The following is a 19,814-nucleotide window of genomic DNA, read 5'->3' as shown; positions in this document are numbered from 1 at the left end:
GGCCTGAGCTAGCACAAAGACAAGACAGAATCTCTGCCAGGCGGCTTTGCATGGGTGAGGACTCTGCATCACGCAGTGGCAGAGCAGAGGCCATGGGCATGTCACAGGGGGCCAAGGCAGGGTGGCCAGCCTGCAGCAGTGACCCTCAGCCCCAGGTGGAAGGATCAGCCCTCCTAGCCCCACCAGGCTTAGGCTCCCCTCTCTCGTACCATATCCAGCCAACCTTTTGTTTCCCAGAGCTACTGGGTACCCCCTGAGGGAGACACTTCAAAGCCTGGCGCTACCCTATATTTCTGCCCGTTGTAACCTAAGTTGTATTTCCCCCTCTTCAAGTGATCTCTCTGTCCTTAAACGCATGTCCTGAGATCAGGCTGTTCACACACGTGCAGTTGTGATTTTAGAGCCAATCCCACTTCCTGTTCGGGGCACTGGGCCAGAGCAGAGTTGGACAGAGCTGTGGAAAATTGGTCTCCAATACTATATTGTTTTGTTTCCACTGTCCCATTCGCTTCTGATGTCATGACACTTGGACAGCAAAATACTGAGCTCAATCCTGACCTAGCAGCTCTTTGTTTTTCCCTTTTGGTTACCTTTTCTGTTTTTCAAGAACAACATCGTGTATATAAATAAATGCTGAAGGAAATGAAAGTAATGTGGCAAGAAGGTGTTCTTTGGCTTTTTTTTTTTTAACATCTCCAACTTTTCTCCCTGCTTGACTTTGCTAAAGAGAGTAACCAGCAACAATCTAATTCCAGTAGTTTCCTTTGAGAGACCCTTTAGGCCTGCAACCTAGTTGAGGTCCCTCCCTCCCCCCCAGAGAGATTTTTCTAGATAGGGCCTAAATGACATGAGTTTGCTTTAAAAGTGAATTCCTCAAAATATATTTTCAGGGGCATTCAAGAATAAAAACAAGAATCTAACTTATTTCACACCCCTCCCCCAAAAAAAGACATCTATGAAATACTTGATTGGGTTTTAGCCATTTTTAATAAATTTCCAATCATTTTTTAAAGCTGTGCATTCATATTTAGGGCTGCTGTTTAAAAGGTCCGAGTCATTTGCTTTGAGCCAGTTCTTTAAACAGTGAACTCAACCCTGAGTCTCTTAGAGCCAGCTTTCATAGTAGCTTTTCTGTCTTTTATTTTAAGCACAGTTCACTCTTGCCGAGCCCCTAACAGCTTTACTGAAAACATTCTAAAAATAGCAACTTTCCTTGAAGCTACTGCTCAAGTAGGAAAGAATTGAGTCCCCAAGGAGATGTCTTGGGAAATGTGAAGTCATGAAAATTGGGATTCGGAAGTGATGTGGATGTTTTGGCATTAAGAGTTACAGAATTCACTGAGGGGAGCCAGTCATTTATGGTTGGAACCCTGGCATCTCTGAGGGAGCCAACTGGCCCTGCAGGTTCAAATATAAGCAGGAAGCACTGAGCCTATTTGGCTGAAGATGTCCCTGGTCAGCCTCCCCAGGGGGACAAGGCAGCTGCATTTGAGTGTATCATCAGGTCTCACAACTTAAGGACTCTTTGGGTGAGCGTACTCTTAGAGCCCAGGTTCTGCTGCATGAGCCAGAGGATGAAAAGCCTCCCCTTGGTCCTGTGGGTTTAACGTGCACTCAGAGTGGAGAATCACGGCCCAGAAGGCCGTGTGCGGTGAGGAGAGTGAGTAGCTGCAGAGAAGTGTGTCCTCTCCATGCCCCTTCCCCTGAGCCAGTATGTTCCCAGGACCAGGATGAGGTCTGGGGTTGACGCAGGGGCCTCAACCCAGTCCTGCCACCTCTGCTAAGAAAGTGGTTTCCATTCCTTCCTGCCTATCTCAAGTTGTAGAGAGAGGATAGGTGCAGTGGCTCACACCCATAATCCCAGCACTGGGAGACTGATGCAGGAAGATCGTTTGAGGCCAGGAGTTGAAGACCAGCCTGGCCAACATAGCAAAATCCTACCTCTAAATTTTTTTTTTTAATTAGGCAGGCATTGTGGTGGTGCCTACAATCCAGCTAGCAAGGAGGCTGAGGTGGATCACTTGAGCCCAGGAGTTTGATGCTGTGGTGAGCTATAACTGTGCCATTGCATTCCACCCTAGGAGATAGAGTGAGACCCCATCTCTCTCTCTCTCTTTTTTATTATTTGGGATTCATTGAGTGTACAAAGAATTAGGTTATACTGATTGCATTCATTAGATAAAGTTCCTTTTATAATCGTGTCCCACCCCCAAGAGGTGTACCATACACTGTGACCCCGTATCCCCCTCCCAACACCCCATCTCTTACTAAAAAAAAAAAAAATTGTGAGGAAGACCACATGAGCCCTAGGCCTGGGGATGCATTCCATGAACAGCAAAAGCACCGATGGACAGGCCAGCATTCCTTCCACCTGTCTCTTCTGTCCTCATCCTATTCTCTCCCAAACACAGACCCTAAACAGCCCATTTTAAACCTCAGCTGCAGTCCCATGCCATAGGTCTTCTCCCATGCTGCGTCCCTCTCAGGTGGTCTGGGGACAATGCAGGGGAGACAGAAGTCAAGCATCCATACTGATGGGTAAACTCCGATTCTGACCTCATACTCGTCATGGGAATGGTTGCACCGTCCATGTGCTGACATCCAGGTACCAGTGGATAGACATTTATTACACATCTCCTTTTTTTGTTGCCACAGTCCTGAAAGCAAGGATCTATCCTTCTTGTCATTTTTACAGATGAGGAAACTGAGGCATGAAATGGACAGTGCTGGTGGTAGGCCCAGGCACAGGTTCCAGACTCTGCCTCAGGCCACCAGGCTCTGCATCATGACTGGGCAGGTGCTCCAACCATCCACAGAGTGTGGTGGGAGGCAAAGGAGCAGCTGTAGAGGAAGATGCCCCTGTCACCTTGCGACAGCCCTGCCCACCTGTCTTTTCTCTGGGAGCTTCCCAGCAGCCCATGCTGGTCTTGGTGGGGAAATGAGTTGGGGTTACAGGCCCTGTCTTCCTTAAGAGAAAGTGCTTTTTTCCTTCCTCTGACCCTTCAGCCAGCTCTGTCTCTTGCCCATGCCCGGGAATGTGTCCTCTACAGGTCTGAGGCAGTGGCAGTTTGCCCAGGATGTGGCCCCAAACTCACCTTTGGGGCAGCCACCACTAGCCAAGGGCAGTGCCCAGAAGCTCTGGCCTCAGATGGAGGCAGATGATGTGGGGTCCAGCCTTGAGTCTTCTGCCAGTCTGCCGTGTGATTTGGGCAGGCCATGTCTCCTTTCTGTGCCTCAGTTTCTCTGTGTGTAAAATGGAGGTACTGACTACAGGGTTCCCCTCCCAAGGCTGCTGGCTAGATTAGGTGAGAAGATCAACACAGAGTGAGTAACTCCCACCTGGGAGGCTCCAGAGAGCTGAATGGGACTGGGGGGGAGTGTGTGCAGAAAACTTTGCAGCCCCACCACTTACCTGCTGCCAGGGACCTGGGTATGGGCAGAGGTGGCTACCTCTTATAGGAGGGCCTTGTTCCTGTGACGGGGCTTTGACTCTGAAAGTAAATGCTGGAGGCCAAGGTGGCCTGTGTCTGGGAAGCATCACCGGAGATGGGGTTAGCTCCTCCTCCCCACTTAGGGAAACTCAAGTATACCTTTGTGTTCTTTCTCTGTTCTCTGCCTCTAGCCTTGTCCTTCTGAAGAAAGAATTAAAAGCATCCTTCCAGCCACTCTCCCATCTCTTGCTGTGGCCTATCCCCACCCTACCCCAGGTCCCCTCTCACTCCTCTTTGTAGTCATTTTCTGTTTTAATACATACTCCCTGTGCCAAATAGAAAGTCATTTTCTCCTTTCTGGGGCCCCAGCCCCTTTCTTCAGATGCCCGAGATGCAGCTCAGCCTCACGCCTCTTGTTTTGCATGCAGGGAAACCGAGGCACACCGGAGTTGATGCTGCACTGGTACTTGAAGTGAGGAGTGGGCGCCATAGCAGTGTGTGCTGGCCCTGTCTGCTCTGGCCCTCCACGTGGGAGAGGCCTGGAAGCTGGTCATGGAGACATAGTGATTCATGCCCCGCTAGGCAACAGCATGGTGTCTGAGCTGGCATGGATGGCAGGAAGGGGCCCGTGGGAGAGGGCGCCAGTGTCTGAGGAAGGCAATGGGCTCCGAGTGGATGGGTGAGCTGAGCTCCCCAGCAGATCTGTGTGTGCAGGACCTGGAAATGGGAGGCTGCGTCAGTGCCTGCATGTTACAAGGGGTCTAGGGACTGAGAGTTCGTCATCATGAGGGTATGGTGATGAAGGCCCCACATGCATTAACCAGAATCTGGAGCTTACCTGTCAGCTTCAGTTGTTCAGGGCTACCTGCCTACCTGGCTATCATCTCTACATATCCACCTACTACCTGCCCACCCACCCACCTATTTCTACCCCCTTCTCTCTCTCCCTGCCTATCTATCCATCCATTGGCCATTCTTTCCTCCACTATCCTCCCATGCAACCACCAAGCTGTATATAACTGTCTCTGTCTGTTTAAAGCTGAGATGATGATCTGGTTTGGGTCTGAGGCAGCGGCTGTGGGAGTGAACATGTGCCGGGGTGAAGGAGACTATTGGAAGGTCTGGGCAGGGGTGGTCTGAGCCCCCATAGGGGCAGCGCGGCCTTGCTGGGCTGGGCAGGTGAGCGCGACCTGGGTCACTGTGGGGGCAGTGGCTGGTGGGCAGCCCAGTAGGGGTGGGTGGATCTAGTGCCATCTGATCCAGCATGTGAAGCTGCCGTCACTAACCAGAGGCAGTGGCCCACTCAGCTGGGGGTGTCACACAGAGATCCACACTGAGCACTGCATTGGGTGAGGGTGATGGTGGCAGTAAGGGTTAGGTGCATCTCTGCCATGTGAGCAGGAGCTCCAGGGACCCTGTGTGCTGAGTCCTGGAGTCAGGAAAGACCCCCCCCAAAACCCCCGCCCCCACCTGCCAGGCGGGATGGCAAGCACAGCCTTGGGTGCCCTTCCCTGGTGGGAGCCCCTCAGGGGACAAGGCTACTGTGTGCCAGGCAGCTTACCCCTCACAGGCCACAGGGCCTCTGCTGTTGAGGGTAGAAGAAAGCAAGGGGCCTTGAGAGAGACCTTGGGTCTGAGCAGGGCTGTGCTGTGCAGCCAGGAGGGTTAGAGGCCTTGCCAAGGCCCTCGGTGCACAAGTGTCTGCTCGATGGACATCCATTGCCTTCATTTTAATGATTATTGTTGCCTCTGTTTCGTGTCCTCTCTTACAGCCCCCAACTTCTGGCCCTTTCACCTCCTCCTTGGGAGGGGCAGGATTCTCAGATGACCCCTTTAAAAGTAAACAGGACACTCCTGCTCTGCCTCCGAAGAAACCTGCTCCTCCACGGCCTAAACCGCCCAGCGGTCAGTACGCTTTCTTCTCTCACTGCCGCCACCTGCCAGTGCAGGATATTGGGGGACCAAGGGCCCCCCTGTTGACCAGCCAAGGATAGAAGCAGATGGCATAGGGGTCTGCACACTGAGCAAGAGGGTCTCCCCTGGTGCCTGCTGCCTGCTTGCCTTCACCCCTGTCCTGTGTGCCCCTTGGCTCCAGACTCTATGTTGGGGTCTACAAAGCCCAGGCCTTAGAGCCCTCCTTGTGGCCTGGGAAGCTTCTTGTCTCCTCTGCCCGAGCATGTCAGTGCCACCTCATAAAGCACCCATGGGCCAGCAGCCCCTGGGCTGCTCTGGCTTCTTCCCCTGATGCTCCAGGAAGGCCTGGGAATGGGAGGTGGCAGCCGAGGTTGCCTGCTCAGTCCAGCCCCTCCCTAGCTGGTTAAGGATTCTGGCTGGGAGGGCAAGGGAGTCCTCCTTGGCTGTGTGGCATGGGCCTCCCCTCAACCCCATGTCACCCCAAGGTTTCAGCACCTGGTTCTGAGCCAAGGTTTCCTGCATACCTTACCCGTCCTCTCTGCACTGGTGCTGCCGTGTCTCCCAGCCTTGGCCCTCCGCTCTACTCTCAGGAGACGGTTCGAGTGTACCCCTGAGGATTCTGAGGACTTTGAACTCGTGTGGGAAATTCCTCTTGTGTCACAGAGATAGGCTGGCAGGCTGGTTTCCCAGACTCTAGAGCAGAAAGCTGTCACAGAAGTATTCATTGTGGTTCTCTAATCCATTTCCCCAGTTCGCTCATTGCCCATTTCATCCATGCCCTATCCCAGGACTTCTGTTCTCTAGTCTCCAGGCAGAGTCTTGTCTACACTGTCCCTGGATTGTAAGTGGTCACAGGAGACCCACATATCTCCATGGTTGTGCCTTCTGTTACTTGGCCTTCCCTAGACAGGTGTGCTCCCCTCCCAGCCTTACCTCCTCTGCAATGGGGAGCATGGTGCTCACCTTCCACTTGCACTGCCCTGCCCTTGAATCTGCCCAGTGGGCTCCACTTTGTGGGCCCGTCATCATTGCAGGCCCTTGAGCAGATCTAGTGGGCTCCACTTACACCCAGCTCCATAGTTATAAGTGATCCTTGAGGGCGGCGCCTGTGGCTCATTCGGTAAGGCGCCGGCCCCATATACCGAGGGTGGCGGGTTCAAACCCCGCCCCAGCTGAACTGCAACCAAAAAATAGCCGGGCGTTGTGGCGGGCGCCTGTAGTCCCAGCTACTCGGGAGGCTGAGGCAAGAGAATCGCTTCAGCCCAGGAGTTGGAGGTTGCTGTGAGCTGTGTGATGCCACGGCACTCTACCGAGGGCCATAAAGTGAGACTCTGTCTCTACAAAAAAAAAAATAAAATAAAAAATAAATGATCCTTGATCCCCCATGTAGGTCACCCGTCAGTAGGGATAAGCAGATGGAAAGTTATTTTAAAAATGCTAGGCGGGCGTAGTGGCTCTTACCTGAAATCCCAGCACTTTAGGAGGCCAAGTCAGGAGGATCACTTGAAGCCAGGAGTTTGAGACCAGCCTGGGTAACATAATGAGACACCTCCTTCCCCTCTTCTCTAAAAGATGAGAAACATTAGCTAGGCATGGTGGCATGTACCAGTATTCCAGGGACTTGGGAGGCTGGGGCAGGAGGATTGCTTAAGCTCAGGAGTTGGAGGCTGCAATGAACTATGATTATGTCACTGCACTTCTGCCTGGGTAACAGAGCCAGACCTTGTCTCTAAGAACAAAATGCAAACAAATATGAAAAGCACTGCCTCTCCTTTTCTGTTACCTGGCTCAGCCAAGACCTTCTCTCAGCCTGTAATGCTAAGGCTAGCTTCCTTGTGAGTGAGTCATGAAAGAAAGCATGACCAATGGGTAGACTTGGAGCAGATTTTCTGTGAACTATGAGCAGATACAGATGAGTAAAGAGATCATTTCTGTAAGCCACACATCAAAGACATTTACCATAAAATGGAGGAAACAAAAACAACAAAGGAATTCCCTTCCACCTTTGAGAGGCCACCTGTACCTTACATAGAGGCAGTGACTCTTACGGGACCTTTGTGGGTCTCCTGATGGATGGCATGAGGCCTCCTCACTCTGTTTGAAAGGCAGAAGCAAAAGCATACATGTGTACACACAGTTGACACAAAAGCACGCATATGCATATTCATCTGTGCGTACACTCATGGGCACATGCTACATCATACATGTATGTGTGCTTGTGTGTGCTTACACTCACGCACACACATTGCTGCACACTTGAACACATGCATAGACACATGACTACATGCACGCATGCACGTGTGCAGGACAGTGCTGGATTTGGTGGGCCCTGAGGATAAGCTGTCCCACTCAGTGGCTCGGAGGGAAACACAAGCTTCATTTTGAGTGTTTCATGGAAACCGTCATCTCTGCTGCCTCACTTGAACCCCAAACTGGGTCTGCTATCAAACTTTTCCTCAGCTGTCACCTCCCCTTGTGTCTCCCTCCGTAAGCCTGCTGTCCCCATTTTGGCTTCTGCTTTTAGTGTACTGTGGGTTTAGAAAGCAGAGAATACTTGTTGTTCTCTGTAGGGAGGATCTGCACCCAGGATTTGGAGTGGGCCTGGTCCTGGCTTCAGAGTTTAGGCTTTTTAAAGAGCCATTTCAGGATTTCAGACCCAGGGATTCCCAGGCTGCCTTTGTTCATGGCTTGGGCCACTGCACTTGTATTCTGCAGTGGTTGGCGTGTCAGGTGCCCCTCAGTGCTCTGCAGAATTATATCCATGCTGATGGGCCCTTAGGAAGCACTTGCTCTGCTCTTACCTCACCAGATCCTGGCAAGAACCATGAGAGACAGGACAGGCAGAGGAAAGGAGGTGAGAGGTTGTGTGGAGTGCCCATTGAGGTGACTATAGAACCAAGTGTAGACCTGGTGACCTGCTTCCTGCCTGGGCCTCACCCACTCCCAGAGATAGGAATACTGTGAACCAAGCTGTGAGGTTTAGAGTGTTCTGGAAAATGGTCAGTGAGTGTGCAGCATTTTAATCCATGAGCAGCTACAGGATATCTGTGTGGAGGCCTAAGCGTCTTCTCATTTGATTCTTTTACCTAGAAGCAATGGCTGAACAGAAAAACTCTGCGTTGTACATGCTGCTGGGTGGTAGGTACAGCCCATGTGGTGGCTGCTGTTTGAGCTTCGAGCATTGTTTCCGCAGTGATTCCATATTAACCTCTAACAATCCAAATACCAGCAGCTGCATGCAATGTGAGAGCTTGTAGCTGACCTTTTAACAAGGGGCGTGTTGTGGGGTGGTATTTGTCGTATTTGGCATTTTGGAGGGGTGCAAAGGAAGTGTCCCCTGCCCTGGGTCTCTGGTCAGGGGAACTGGAGCCCAGTCCTGCACAATCCCCTTCCCGCTTCCTGGCCACATAGCAGCTCAGGAGAGAGGCTGTTAGCAAGAGAGGTCCGCAGGTGAGTGTCAGGCCAGATCCTGCTCAGAAAATTCAGCAGGGAAACACAAGACACGTCTCTTGTTTTCTTGGCTTCTTAAGATGGAAGTGGCCAAGCTAATGTCTGAATTTCTTTTTTTTTTTTTTTTAAGAAAACATAAAGTCCAGCAGTTTGAAAATGAGGGAGTGTTTTCTGCCCTTCATGCGGACTCAGCCTTTTCCCATCCTCTGTCCAGCACCTGGCGAGGGCCACTTTCATGTGGGCATGCTGGGACACATGAGGGCCTTTTGGATACTGGGGCTTTGCAGGAGAAGCACTGGTCCCAGGGCTGAGTGGGGAGGCTGAGGTGGGAGCCTGTGTGGCCCTGGCGATTGAGTTGTGACCTGGTAGAGACAGACAGACTGACCCAAGCACCAGAAGACAGACTATCCAATGATAATGGTATTTCTTACAAACTGTACAGAATGCATTATGCCTGTTTTCTCAGAAATCACAATGAAGGAATGATTTCTTCCATAATCTCACCATGTGGCCTGGAAACCATCTGATGTTGCCATATTCCCACCCAGCGTTTGTCCATCCCAGAGGACTTGGAGGGCTCTAGAATCCTGCTGGGTCTCTGTGCCAGGAAAGGGCTCTGTTGTGAGAGGGCAGGGCGGGTGACTCTTGAATCCACTTCCCTCTGGCCTGTGGGCCACCCATCCCACTTAAATGCAGGGGGCTGCTGGTTTCTGGACATTAGAGAAAGGTCCCTTCTTCAGATTCTGATCCTGCCACCAACTCTCTGTGGGGCCCTGGGCAAGCGACTTAGTCTGGCCAAGCCTCAGTCTCCCTACCTACACACAGGACTGACTCAGGGCCGATAGGCAGGTGTGTGGGTAAAGCCTTACAGTGACGTGCTGCGTGTGACCTGCGTCTTCTTCCCCACCCCAGGGAGTGGACCAGGATGCAGGCTCCTGCTGCTGTGGGTCATAAGCATACCTGCAGGGAATTACCAAGATTGCAATTTAGCAAAAATCTCTAATGTTAAAAAATGTCAGCACGCAGTGAGTTGAATTTCACAGATGGCTCGAAGATCCCTTCTGGGTTGTCACTGGTATAGGACCAAGTGCAAGTTTGGGTCTGAGTCACATGTGGATTTTTGGCACAAAATCTCTTCCACAAGGTGAAGTTTTCAAACTCTAAGGGAGCTGCTTGTTTTATTTTTTTTTAATTGTTTAAAGCTCAATTGAGGTTGACTTTTGATGTGTGCAGCACATATTTATATTTGGACAAGTATCAACCTGGCAGTCAAGGTAGACTCCTCAAACTGGGAGCCTCATAGAGGTCCTTGAGGGACATTTGTGGTCACGTCTTACACCTGGGAAGCCCACAGTCCTGCACACCAGATACTCAGTTATTCTTTTTTTTTTTTTTTTGTAGAGACAGAGTCTCACTTTATGGCCCTCGGTAGAGTGCCATGGCATCACACAGCTCACAGCAACCTCCAACTCCTGGGCTTAAGTGATTCTCTTGCCTCAGCCTCCCGAGTAGCTGGGACTACAGGCGCCCGCCACAACGCCCAGCTATTTTTTGGTTGCAGTTCAGCCGGGGCCGGGTTTGAACCTGCCACCCTCGGTATATGGGGCCAGCGCCCTACTCACTGAGCCACAGGCGCCGCCCTACTCAGTTATTCTTGATCTGAGCCAGGAACTATACGCTTGTGGACATTGAGGGTCACATGCTGGGGATGCACGGAGGTTTAGTGTTCGCGCTAAGTTCTCTGTGCCCGCAAGTCTTTTCTAGAAAGGTCTATCAAGGTATTAAATAACCAGCAGGTGTGTGTTTGGGACAGAAGAAGCCAGGTTCTTCCAGGCAGATGCAAAACAGACCCTGCAGGCAGCCGAAACCTGTCAGTTAAAGTTAGCCCTGGTGCACACCTCCCTCAGGTAAACAATGGTGTATTTTCTGCAACGGACTGGAGATTGAGATCAGTCAGAACTCACCGCTAAAGAGTTTCTAGGTAAAAGTTGTTGATTTGCAAAGAGAGAAACAGATTTTTTTTTTTTTAAGTGCAGGAAACGGCTGTGTGGGTGTCAGTGATTGGGCCTCAGGCCTGGCTGCAATAGTGGGATCCTGCGACCAGCCCCACCCTTGCCACTTCCTGCCAGCGCAGCCCTGTATTGCGGTTCCTGCAGCGCCTGGGTGACACCAGCCTGTGAGCCTCTACCGCTAACCAGCCAGTCACCTTTAACCTGTCTCCAATTTAATGATCACTTTATTACTGTTCACGACCTTTTCACCTCCTAAATAGTGTCGTGCATGTGATGATGATGATCACCGTGCCTTTTTGCCCCCTCCCCACAATTCTCCTGGTGAGCAACTTTTACTTAAATTGTGTGAAATGCAATTTAATGAGCATCCTGTTTGATTCACATGGCTCTCTCCAAAAAAGAAGGCAAAAATCCTTTCTCTCCAGCAAACGAGCCCCCTCCTATACCTGTGTGGGGAGTTCACACTGGGTGACAGTGGGTTCTTGCTATAACTGTTATTTTGATCATCCCAGTGGGCCGACACACAGGACACAGTTTGGCAGAGGAAACTGAGTTCCTAAATGACACCAGCTCCTCTGAAATGCCACGTTAAGGTCGAAACCAAGGTGGTCAGTGATCTCTCCCATCATTTGCCAGTTTTGGTCCTGAAACCCCTTGTTTATTGCACAAGATCCAATTTTAAAATGGCATCTCCATTTGAACCGTGCGGTTAGCACCTCAGCCTTGAACTTAACTACTTTAATTCCGTTCCCACGATGATCTCAAAGAGATAATATAGTGGGTACATTCGAAGTTTTAGAACGGGACAATGGTTCCACCATCTCAAGGGACATGGAAAATTCCGGCACTTGCCTGCCAGCCAGGATTTGGGGGTGGGGGGGCTCCAGAGGAGCCTAAAGCTTCCCACCTGGTGGAGTCCCCCTTTTTTGTTCTCTCACCCTGTGCCCCCAGCACTGCTATGGTCGGGGGAACTTTGGTGCTTCCTCTCTCCCAGGGCTGGGTGTGACTCCCTGACAGCACCAAGGGTTCCCAGCCCAGAAAGGGTTCTGTTCTGGGGAGAGCGAGTGGTGTCAGCCTCTTGCGGCAGATTGTTGTTTAGGGCGATTTCTGTTCTACATAATCCAGAGTTTAAAAATAGAAACATTTGCCTACCTCAGCATACACTCACCCTCTGCACCCAAAAGGGTGGATTGAGTGGGTGTTGTGTGATTTGGTTGACATCTGATGTTCAGTGGGTACACTTGCCCAGGCCTGGGGTCCCAGAGCAGAGGAACTAGGGCTCACCTAGCCAGGGCTCTGGCGGGCCGTGGGGTGAGGTGCTGGCCCAGAGAGGCCACCAGTCATCTACATCTGAGTGTTGGCGTGGAGGGATAGGCAGCCCAAGTGTACCTACCTCCAAGACTCCCCAGCCCCTCACTGGGTAAAGGCTCCACCTGTGAGGGGACCGAGGCTGCAGCCCCAGGCACAGCCTCCCGGCTAACAGTTTTTCTGACAGGATGAATACGGCCCCTCATCTTTCATCTCTCGCTCAATGCACTGAGTCAGCGCCCCTCACCCTGACATTGCTATCTGCAGAACGGCCCATGCACGTGGGTGATGTGGGACCTGACCCTAAACAGAGCAAGAATGGGAGCCGCCCACCCAGGCTTGACTCTTCCTGCGGCCCCTCCCAACCATGGGAGCTCCCTCGCCCTTTGCTTCTTCCCCTTTGCAGGGGCTCTTTGAAACCCTTCCACTCTGGTGCAGGTGTGCACGACCCCCTAACCAGCCGCCAGACCCAGTGTTCTTTGGAGATTTTGTTAAATGTGGGCATGGCACCACCTCCTTAAACGTTGCAGAGGTGGCATGCTGGCAATGTTGGTGCTCTCTACAGGGAGGATCAAAAAAGCTGGGCTCCCCCGCCAACAGAGGGGACAGGGCCAGCAACCGGGGTGCTCAAACAGATCTCATCAAAGGTGCCTGTCAAAGAACAAATGTAGTCTTTTCCAGGAAAGCAGAACTAGGGCACCTGGTAGTCTGTATTATTTTTGTTGTGATTTGTAGATTCATTTCCAAATCATGGACCCCACCCTCTACGCACTCATGCTCACACCTCTTTTTTGCTACAGAGCTAAAGTAACCCCAGTCAGGCAGGTTTCATGTAAATGTCATAAAGGAGCCTTTTGTGGTAACCTCTACAATATTCTCACTTCACATGATATCTGCCTTCTGAGGACCCCAAAAGTGTGCCTCCTTTACCCCCCTTTTCTCCTTTTTTTTATAACAGTGGATTGATACCATGGCTCCCAGGCTGGTCAGCTCAGTGAAATGTCCCCAATCCCCGACCCCCTCAAATGCCTCCCAGGGGATGAAAACACATCAGTTGTAGGTGGATCATAGTAAATATTTGTTCAGCTTTTCTCAACAATTCAGAACCAAACCTCATCCTGTTCCCTTCAATGCATTAAGCAGATTTTCTTAAAATTTGGTAAATATTTTTAGTGGAAAATCTCAACGCTGCGATTGCGGGGACCTCAGATTTTTATCTCCCGCGCTGTGCTACTTGGCATGGCTTTGATCTGCTGCAGTGAGCGCGGGGCTGGTATCTGCAGGACTCCCGGCTTGCAAGTGCTTGACATGGTCGTTTGCGCCACAGTTTTTTAAAAATTCAACTCCTCTCAGCCCCCTCAGATGGGAACCAGAGGAAGACGTTGAAATTAGTTGGGGAGAAGCAGTCTTTTCTAATATAAAACCTCAAGTGATTATGAATTTTAAAAATTATGCTCCAGACAACCTGGTTTCTCTTTTTCTCCCCTCTCTTCCCAGCTAAGTGTTTTTTTTTGCTGGCTGTGTGGGGAAGGAGGAGCAAGGGCAGATGTCAGTGACCTTGGATGAGCTTTGCCCAAGTGGTGCCCCCTCCCGGCATCAGCCCTCCTGTGTGATGTGACTTGCAGAAGTCTGGCAGTTGTGTGGTTGTTCCATGTTGTACAGGATAAATGACAGTTGTGTGAGCATCTGTGTTGTGCAGGGTTAATGACATTTGTGTGGTCGTTCTGTGTTGTGCGGGATGAATGACAGTTGTGTGGTCATTCTGTGTTGTGCGGGATGAATGGCAGTTGTGTGGTTCTGTGTTGTGTGGGATGAATGACAGTTGTGTGGTCATTCTGTGTTGTGTGGGATGAATGGCAGTTGTGTGGTCCTTCTGTGTTGTGCGGGATGAATGACAGTTGTGTGGTCGTTCTGTGTTGTGCGGAATGAATGATAGTTGTGTAGTTGTGTGGTCATTCTGTGTTGTGCGGGATGAATGGCAGTTGTGTGGTCGTTCTGTGTTGTGCGGGATGAATGGCAGTTGTGTGGTCGTTCTGTGTTGTGCAGGATGAATGGCAGTTGTGTGGTTGTGTGGTCATTCTGTGTTGTGTGGGATGAATGGCAGTTGTGTGGTCGTTCTGTGTTGTGTGGGATGAATGGCAGTTGTGTGGTCCTTCTGTGTTGTGCGGGATGAATGACAGTTGTGTGGTCATTCTGTGTTGTGCGGGATGAATGGCAGTTGTGTGGTTGTGTGGTCATTCTGTGTTGTGTGGGATGAATGGCAGTTGTGTGGTCGTTCTGTGTTGTGTGGGATGAATGGCAGTTGTGTGGTCCTTCTGTGGTCGTTCTGTGTTGTGCGGGATGAATGGCGGTTGTGTGGTCGTTCTGTGTTGTGCGGGATGAATGGCGGTTGTGTGGTCGTTCTGTGTTGTGCGGGATGAATGGCGGTTGTGTGGTCGTTCTGTGTTGTGCGGGATGAATGGCGGTTGTGTGGTCGTTCTGTGTTGTGCGGGATGAATGGCGGTTGTGTGGTCGTTCTGTGTTGTGCGGGATGAATGGCAGTTGTGTGATCATTCTGTGTTGTGTGGGATGAATGGCAATTGTGTGAACATTCTGTGTTGCACAGGACAATAGCTGAGGTGAGCAGCTGCCCCGACCACAAACCTTTTGGGTTTTTTTTGTTTTGTTTTATTTTCTTTGTTTTTCTCTCATCTACAGAGGTGCATTTTCCAACTACAGCACTGAACTGTATATACAGAACTCAGCAAGTGTCTGGTTGGATCCGGTGCACGCGCACACATACACATTCTTGTGTGTTTTTAATATTCTTATTAATCAGATTTATTAAGACTGTACATTACCTAAAACCTCTTTTTTCCTAAGTACTAAGAACTTAAACCAAGAGAGTTTCCCTTCTTCCAGGTTTTCCAAGGTGTTCACCATTTTTAGTGCTGGGGGGTGTATTTGTATTCTATCCTTTCTTCCCACTCTGGCTCTGCGGGACCCTTCAGGCAAAGGTTTTCCTGCAACATATAAAAAAGGCAGAACCGAGAGCTTCCTTGCCCGATGCAAAGCCTGGGTGCCAGGGGCACTCACAGCCCTGAAAAGCTTGAAAAATGGAAGAATTAAAGAAATTTCTACTAGGGTGGAGCCGGCCACTGAGTTTTTTTTTTTTTTTAACAGCACACACTGTGGTAAACCATTCTGTTCTTATTGTTTTTGCTAAAGACAGTCCTGTGTGTGGTTTCGGTACACCGCTTGGGTAACTGTTGAAACTGCTGTGGTTTGAAAATAAGTTCTATTTTGCTTTTTCTTCAATCTTATATTCCTCGCGCCCCCTGTTAGTGGAGACTCACCTTGAGTGTTGAATGAGCACCCTCAGGGGTCTAGAACTTCATTTGTCTTTATTTGCCTTCTATATTATGGGGGTCTTGGCACAGATGTCTAAGAGCGATGGTACCAAACCGTGGGCCAGCATCATCCAAGTTAGTTTTTATTTATTTATTTATTTATTTTATTTATTTTTATTAAACCATAGCTGTGTACATTAGTATGATCGTGGGGCACCATACACTTGGTTCATAGATCGTTTGACACATTTTCATCACATTAGTTAACATAGCTTTTATAGCATTTTCTTAGTTATTTTGCTAAGACCTTTACATTCCACATTTACTAGGATTCACATATACCCTTGTAAGATGCACCTCAGGTGTAATCCCATTAATCCCCCTCCTTCCCCCTCCCTCCCCTCCCTTTCCCCTTTCCCAAGTTAGTTTTTATACTGATTTTTTTTTTTTTTAATGATTTCTGACCCCTTCTCTGAAACATTCCTCAGTAAAGATCTCTCCTTACTCATGTTTCCTGGAGCCATGAAAAAAAGCATGAGACCCTGGCTTTCGTCACATTATCATGAGATGGTTTCAGAGCCTGGAGGCAAATTAAAGTCACTTTGTCACATTCGAGATAAGCTGCACCTCAGAAAATCGGAAAAACGATTAAGGAGTTAACAGAAGTGGTTACATAAAAGCAGGAACTAGACCCAGAATGTTTTAAAATACAGCTGCTAAAAATAAATCAATGTGCAAAAGTGGGAAGTTTGGCTGAAGGGCATTACCCCTGCAGGGATGGCACGGGTTTCTTTGCACAAAGTCCCTGATCACTAGTAAGGTGGACAGGGAACTCGGCCAATCTTGGCCGCGTCAGGTGCAATATCGGCTCTGTGCCAAAGCGCAAATACAGGCGCCTGAGAAAAAACCGTTTTTTCCCCTCTGAAAACAAGAGGCAAGCAGTTGATGTGCCTTGGTTTCATATTAACATAGTCATGATTTCTAAATAACAATGGTTTCGGGCAACGGAGCAAAACCAGGCGGAGGCAATTCTTGGTGTGAACAAAGCTTTTCATCTCTTCAGTAATCTCTTTGCTCGTCAGAAACCTCAGCTCAAAATTGTAGCAGGCTGGATTCTTAAACCACCCCTCTTAATTGTTGTTGTTTTTTCTTTTTAATCCCCCAAACCAAGGGGAAAAGATCTCTGAAAAGAAGAAAAACAATTCAGAAATGATGAATTTATTTGAACCTTCAGCACGGTGGTGGTTGCTCTTGGGGGCCTAGCTGGGGTCAGCCTCCTCTTACCCCACTGCCCAGTCACTGGTCCACCCCAGGTCAGCCTGCCCCTTGCAAATGCATACTGTTTCCTTTGCTAGAATTTGCCACCTGGGTTAATTTAGCTCTTTTCTACAATCCAGGAAGGTCTGTTGCCTTTATTCCCTCTGGTTTCCCAGAGGTGCTTCCCCAGAGGGCCCTGGGTCCTTTAGGACCTGTGGAATCTGTATGGGCAGCACCTGGCTCTTGAGGACCTGCCAAAGCCCATTGTTTGCCAAGCCCTGGGCTGGCCAGCACCAAGGACACAGGGCACTAATGGCTGACACCTGCAGTGTGCTGGGCCCAGGTCTCATAGAGCGGACCCTTGGGCATGCTAGAGGCCAGTGCCAGGGGACTTGGGACAGAGCTGTGTCAGCTCCTGAGACAGGGGGGCTTCTAGGTGAAGGGAGAGGCTATGCAGAGGCAGAGAGGGGTGCAAGAGACTGGCTGAGGCCAACATCTCTTCCGCATGAAGACCCATGAGCAAGACATCATCTGCCAGGGCACCACTGCCGGTGGCCTTGGTGTCTCCTCACATATACCTGCTCCCAGTCAGGCATGCCCCCTCCTCAGTCCGGCATGATTCTGCTGCAGCAGCTGCTCAGCTTAAACAACAAATGTCAGTGTTCACAGATGGGTTCTCCTGAGGCCTCTTCCCCTGGCTTGCTCGGGCTTCCTGTGGTCATCTCTGTGTATGTCTGCATTCTGAGCTCCCCTCCTTTGAGGACATCAGTCGTTGGGTCAAGGCCCACCCCAATCACCTGTTTTCGTATAGTTGCTCCTTTAAAGAGCCTATCTCCAAATATAGTCATGTCCTGAGTTAGTGGGTGTTAGGACATCAACATATGAATTTGGGGAAGGTAGTGGAATAGTTCAACCCTTTTCTTGGATTAGGATATTGAGACAGAGGGGCCTTGCAGGGCCAAGGAGGTGGCTGCTATGCCTCTCACCATCTTCCAGGGCCACATCCGCCATACCCCACGGTGGGCCTGCAGAGCTGAGCACAGGTGTGAGGAGGAGGGGTTCCTCAAGAAGGTGCCAGCCTGTAGTGGTTTGAGTTGGGAGTACCTTCTGGGCAGAGCCAGCAGAGAAGTTCTGGGGCTACTGGGGGAGAGATGTGTGCCCAGACCTTGGGGAGGGCTGTCAGGAGATGAGCTTGGTACTGCCGTTTATGAGGGCTTTTCCAATTCACAGGGACTTGTCGGCCTAAGGTGGGACTGGAGTGGAAGTGAGTGGTTTTTTTTTTTTTTTTGGTGGGGCGGGGAAGGCTTCATTCATCAGAGGGCAGGGGAGACACGGGGTTGACGGCAGGGTCCCCAGCCACATGGAGCTGTCCAAGAGAGAGAAAAACTACACAATTAAGTGATGTGACGACAAGGCTGTGTGACAAGGGCTGCGGAGACTGTAGACTTGAGAGTGTTATCTTAGCCAGACTAGCCAGCCTTAAGGCTGCTTCCAGGTGACGCTGGAAGGAAGGACCAGAGCCAGGCAGGGCAGAAAGGTACCTGTGTGGAGAGGCCTGGGCAGGGCTGAGCAGCGTAAGGAAAAAGTCACTGTGCTGGTGGGTTTGGCTGAGGGGAGGCACTTAAGGTGGGGGGAGATGGTTTCTAGGGATGGGAGAGCTGGAGGTAGTGCACCTGGCCCCCTCCGGCTGGGGGTGGTGGAGCCCCTTTGCTCTCAGGGAGAGCATGGGGTCTGCAGGTCCCTCCCACAGAGCTCCGAAGGGAGGAGTGACTTGCCCAGGGCTCATCCCATGGAGCAAGGGTGTGCCAGCTAATAGGGGTGGAGAGTTGGGGGAGACAGTTCTTAAAGACCAGCAGGATAGACTAGGGGGGCTGTGGCCAGGAGGCCCAGGAAGGTCAAGGGAGGAAGAAGGGGTAGGGCAGATGGCACAGAGCAGCAGGCAGGAGGGACATTTGGGAATAAGAAGGGACAAGACACAGCAGGCTATGGGACCTCCCTGAGAAGTCAGGTGTTGTCAGAGGGAGAACAAGGCCCACATTCTTGCCCCAAGGTGGGCTGGGCACCGTCTTTGTGGAGAAGGGTCTCCAGTGTGGCTCACCCTGGAGTTTGGGCAGAGCTGTCTGTGCGGGCCCCTTCTGCTTCCAGGGCTGCTTTGCTAGCTGGGCTGCTGGCCGACTGAGTTGATTTGAAGCCACAGGGCAGTATAACTGAGATGGAAGGTCATAGTGGGCATGCCCTCTAACCCTGCAGTGTCACTTCTAGAAAATCTGCATAGATGGGGCAGCGCCTATGGCTCAGTGGGTAGGGCACCGGCCCCATATACTGAGGGTGGTGGGTTCAAACCCGGGCCCAGCCAAACTGCAACAAAAAAATAGCTGGGTGTTGTTGTGGCGGGCACCTCTATTCGGGAGGCTGAGGCAAGAGAATCTCCTAAGCCCAGGAGTTGGAGGTTTCTGTGAGCTGTGTGATGCCACGGCACTCTACGGAGGGTGATAAAGTGAGACTCTGTCTCTACAAAAAAAAAAGAAGAAAGAAAATCGGCATAGATGGACCCGCAGCAGGGTGTTGCTTGTGGCAATGAAAATTTGGAAAGGTTTCCCACCGTTGGTGGCTAGAGATTGGCCAGGAACTCTGCAGCAACCCAGGCAGACCCCCTTTGGGCTACTCTGTTCTGACAGCCAAGTGCTGGCTACGGGAGTAGGCTGCCCACGCTTGTGGCTCTATGTCCTTCTGCGCACACCACGAAAAGGAAGACTGTTCACGTTTCCTTGAATGCACAAAAAGAAAGGGGCAGTGGCTGTGCTGGGCATTGAGCAGGCCAGGTTCTCTAGTTCCAGTGACTAAGGCACCCACATGTGGCCATACCCCTGGCACCACTGCAAATGTCCCAACACTATCCGGGCGAGACTCGAGACTCTTACAGGAGTGGGTGATCCTGCCTGAACTCATTCCTGTTGCTTCCTTGATCACCTGTGCCCTCGATGCTCATGGCTCTGTCCCTAAGGCTTAGAGCAGACTGGGGTCCAGCAGCTGTACGTTACGCCACCCAGTTCCAGTTAGCCCCAATTGAGAGACAAGTAAAGTTCAGTTTCCAGAAAGGGGGCTGCAGGCCTG

The 19,814-nt window shown here is 50.8% G+C and overlaps 1 protein-coding gene across 6 annotated transcripts in view; it reads left to right on the top strand.

The window, feature by feature from the left end:
• The window catches only part of EPS15L1 (epidermal growth factor receptor pathway substrate 15 like 1), a 116,306-nt gene that overhangs the window by 88,370 nt on the left and 8,122 nt on the right, over window positions 1-19,814 (top strand). For 2 of the 6 annotated variants that reach the window (XM_053583787.1, XM_053583789.1), the window contains exons 22-23: window positions 5,203-5,335; window positions 8,435-8,482. The exons of 2 other annotated variants lie outside the window; for them this stretch is intronic. In XM_053583787.1, the coding sequence (XP_053439762.1) occupies window positions 5,203-5,335; window positions 8,435-8,482 (181 nt within the window). The remainder of the gene's footprint in view (window positions 1-5,202; window positions 5,336-8,434; window positions 8,483-19,814) is intronic. 2 more of the 6 variants (XM_053583788.1, XM_053583791.1) reach the window with 1 other exon arrangement.

This window comes from Nycticebus coucang, chromosome 3 (genome assembly GCF_027406575.1).
Source record: "Nycticebus coucang isolate mNycCou1 chromosome 3, mNycCou1.pri, whole genome shotgun sequence".
Lineage (NCBI taxonomy): Eukaryota > Metazoa > Chordata > Mammalia > Primates > Lorisidae > Nycticebus > Nycticebus coucang.
This window is presented reverse-complemented; position numbering and strand designations above follow the sequence as displayed.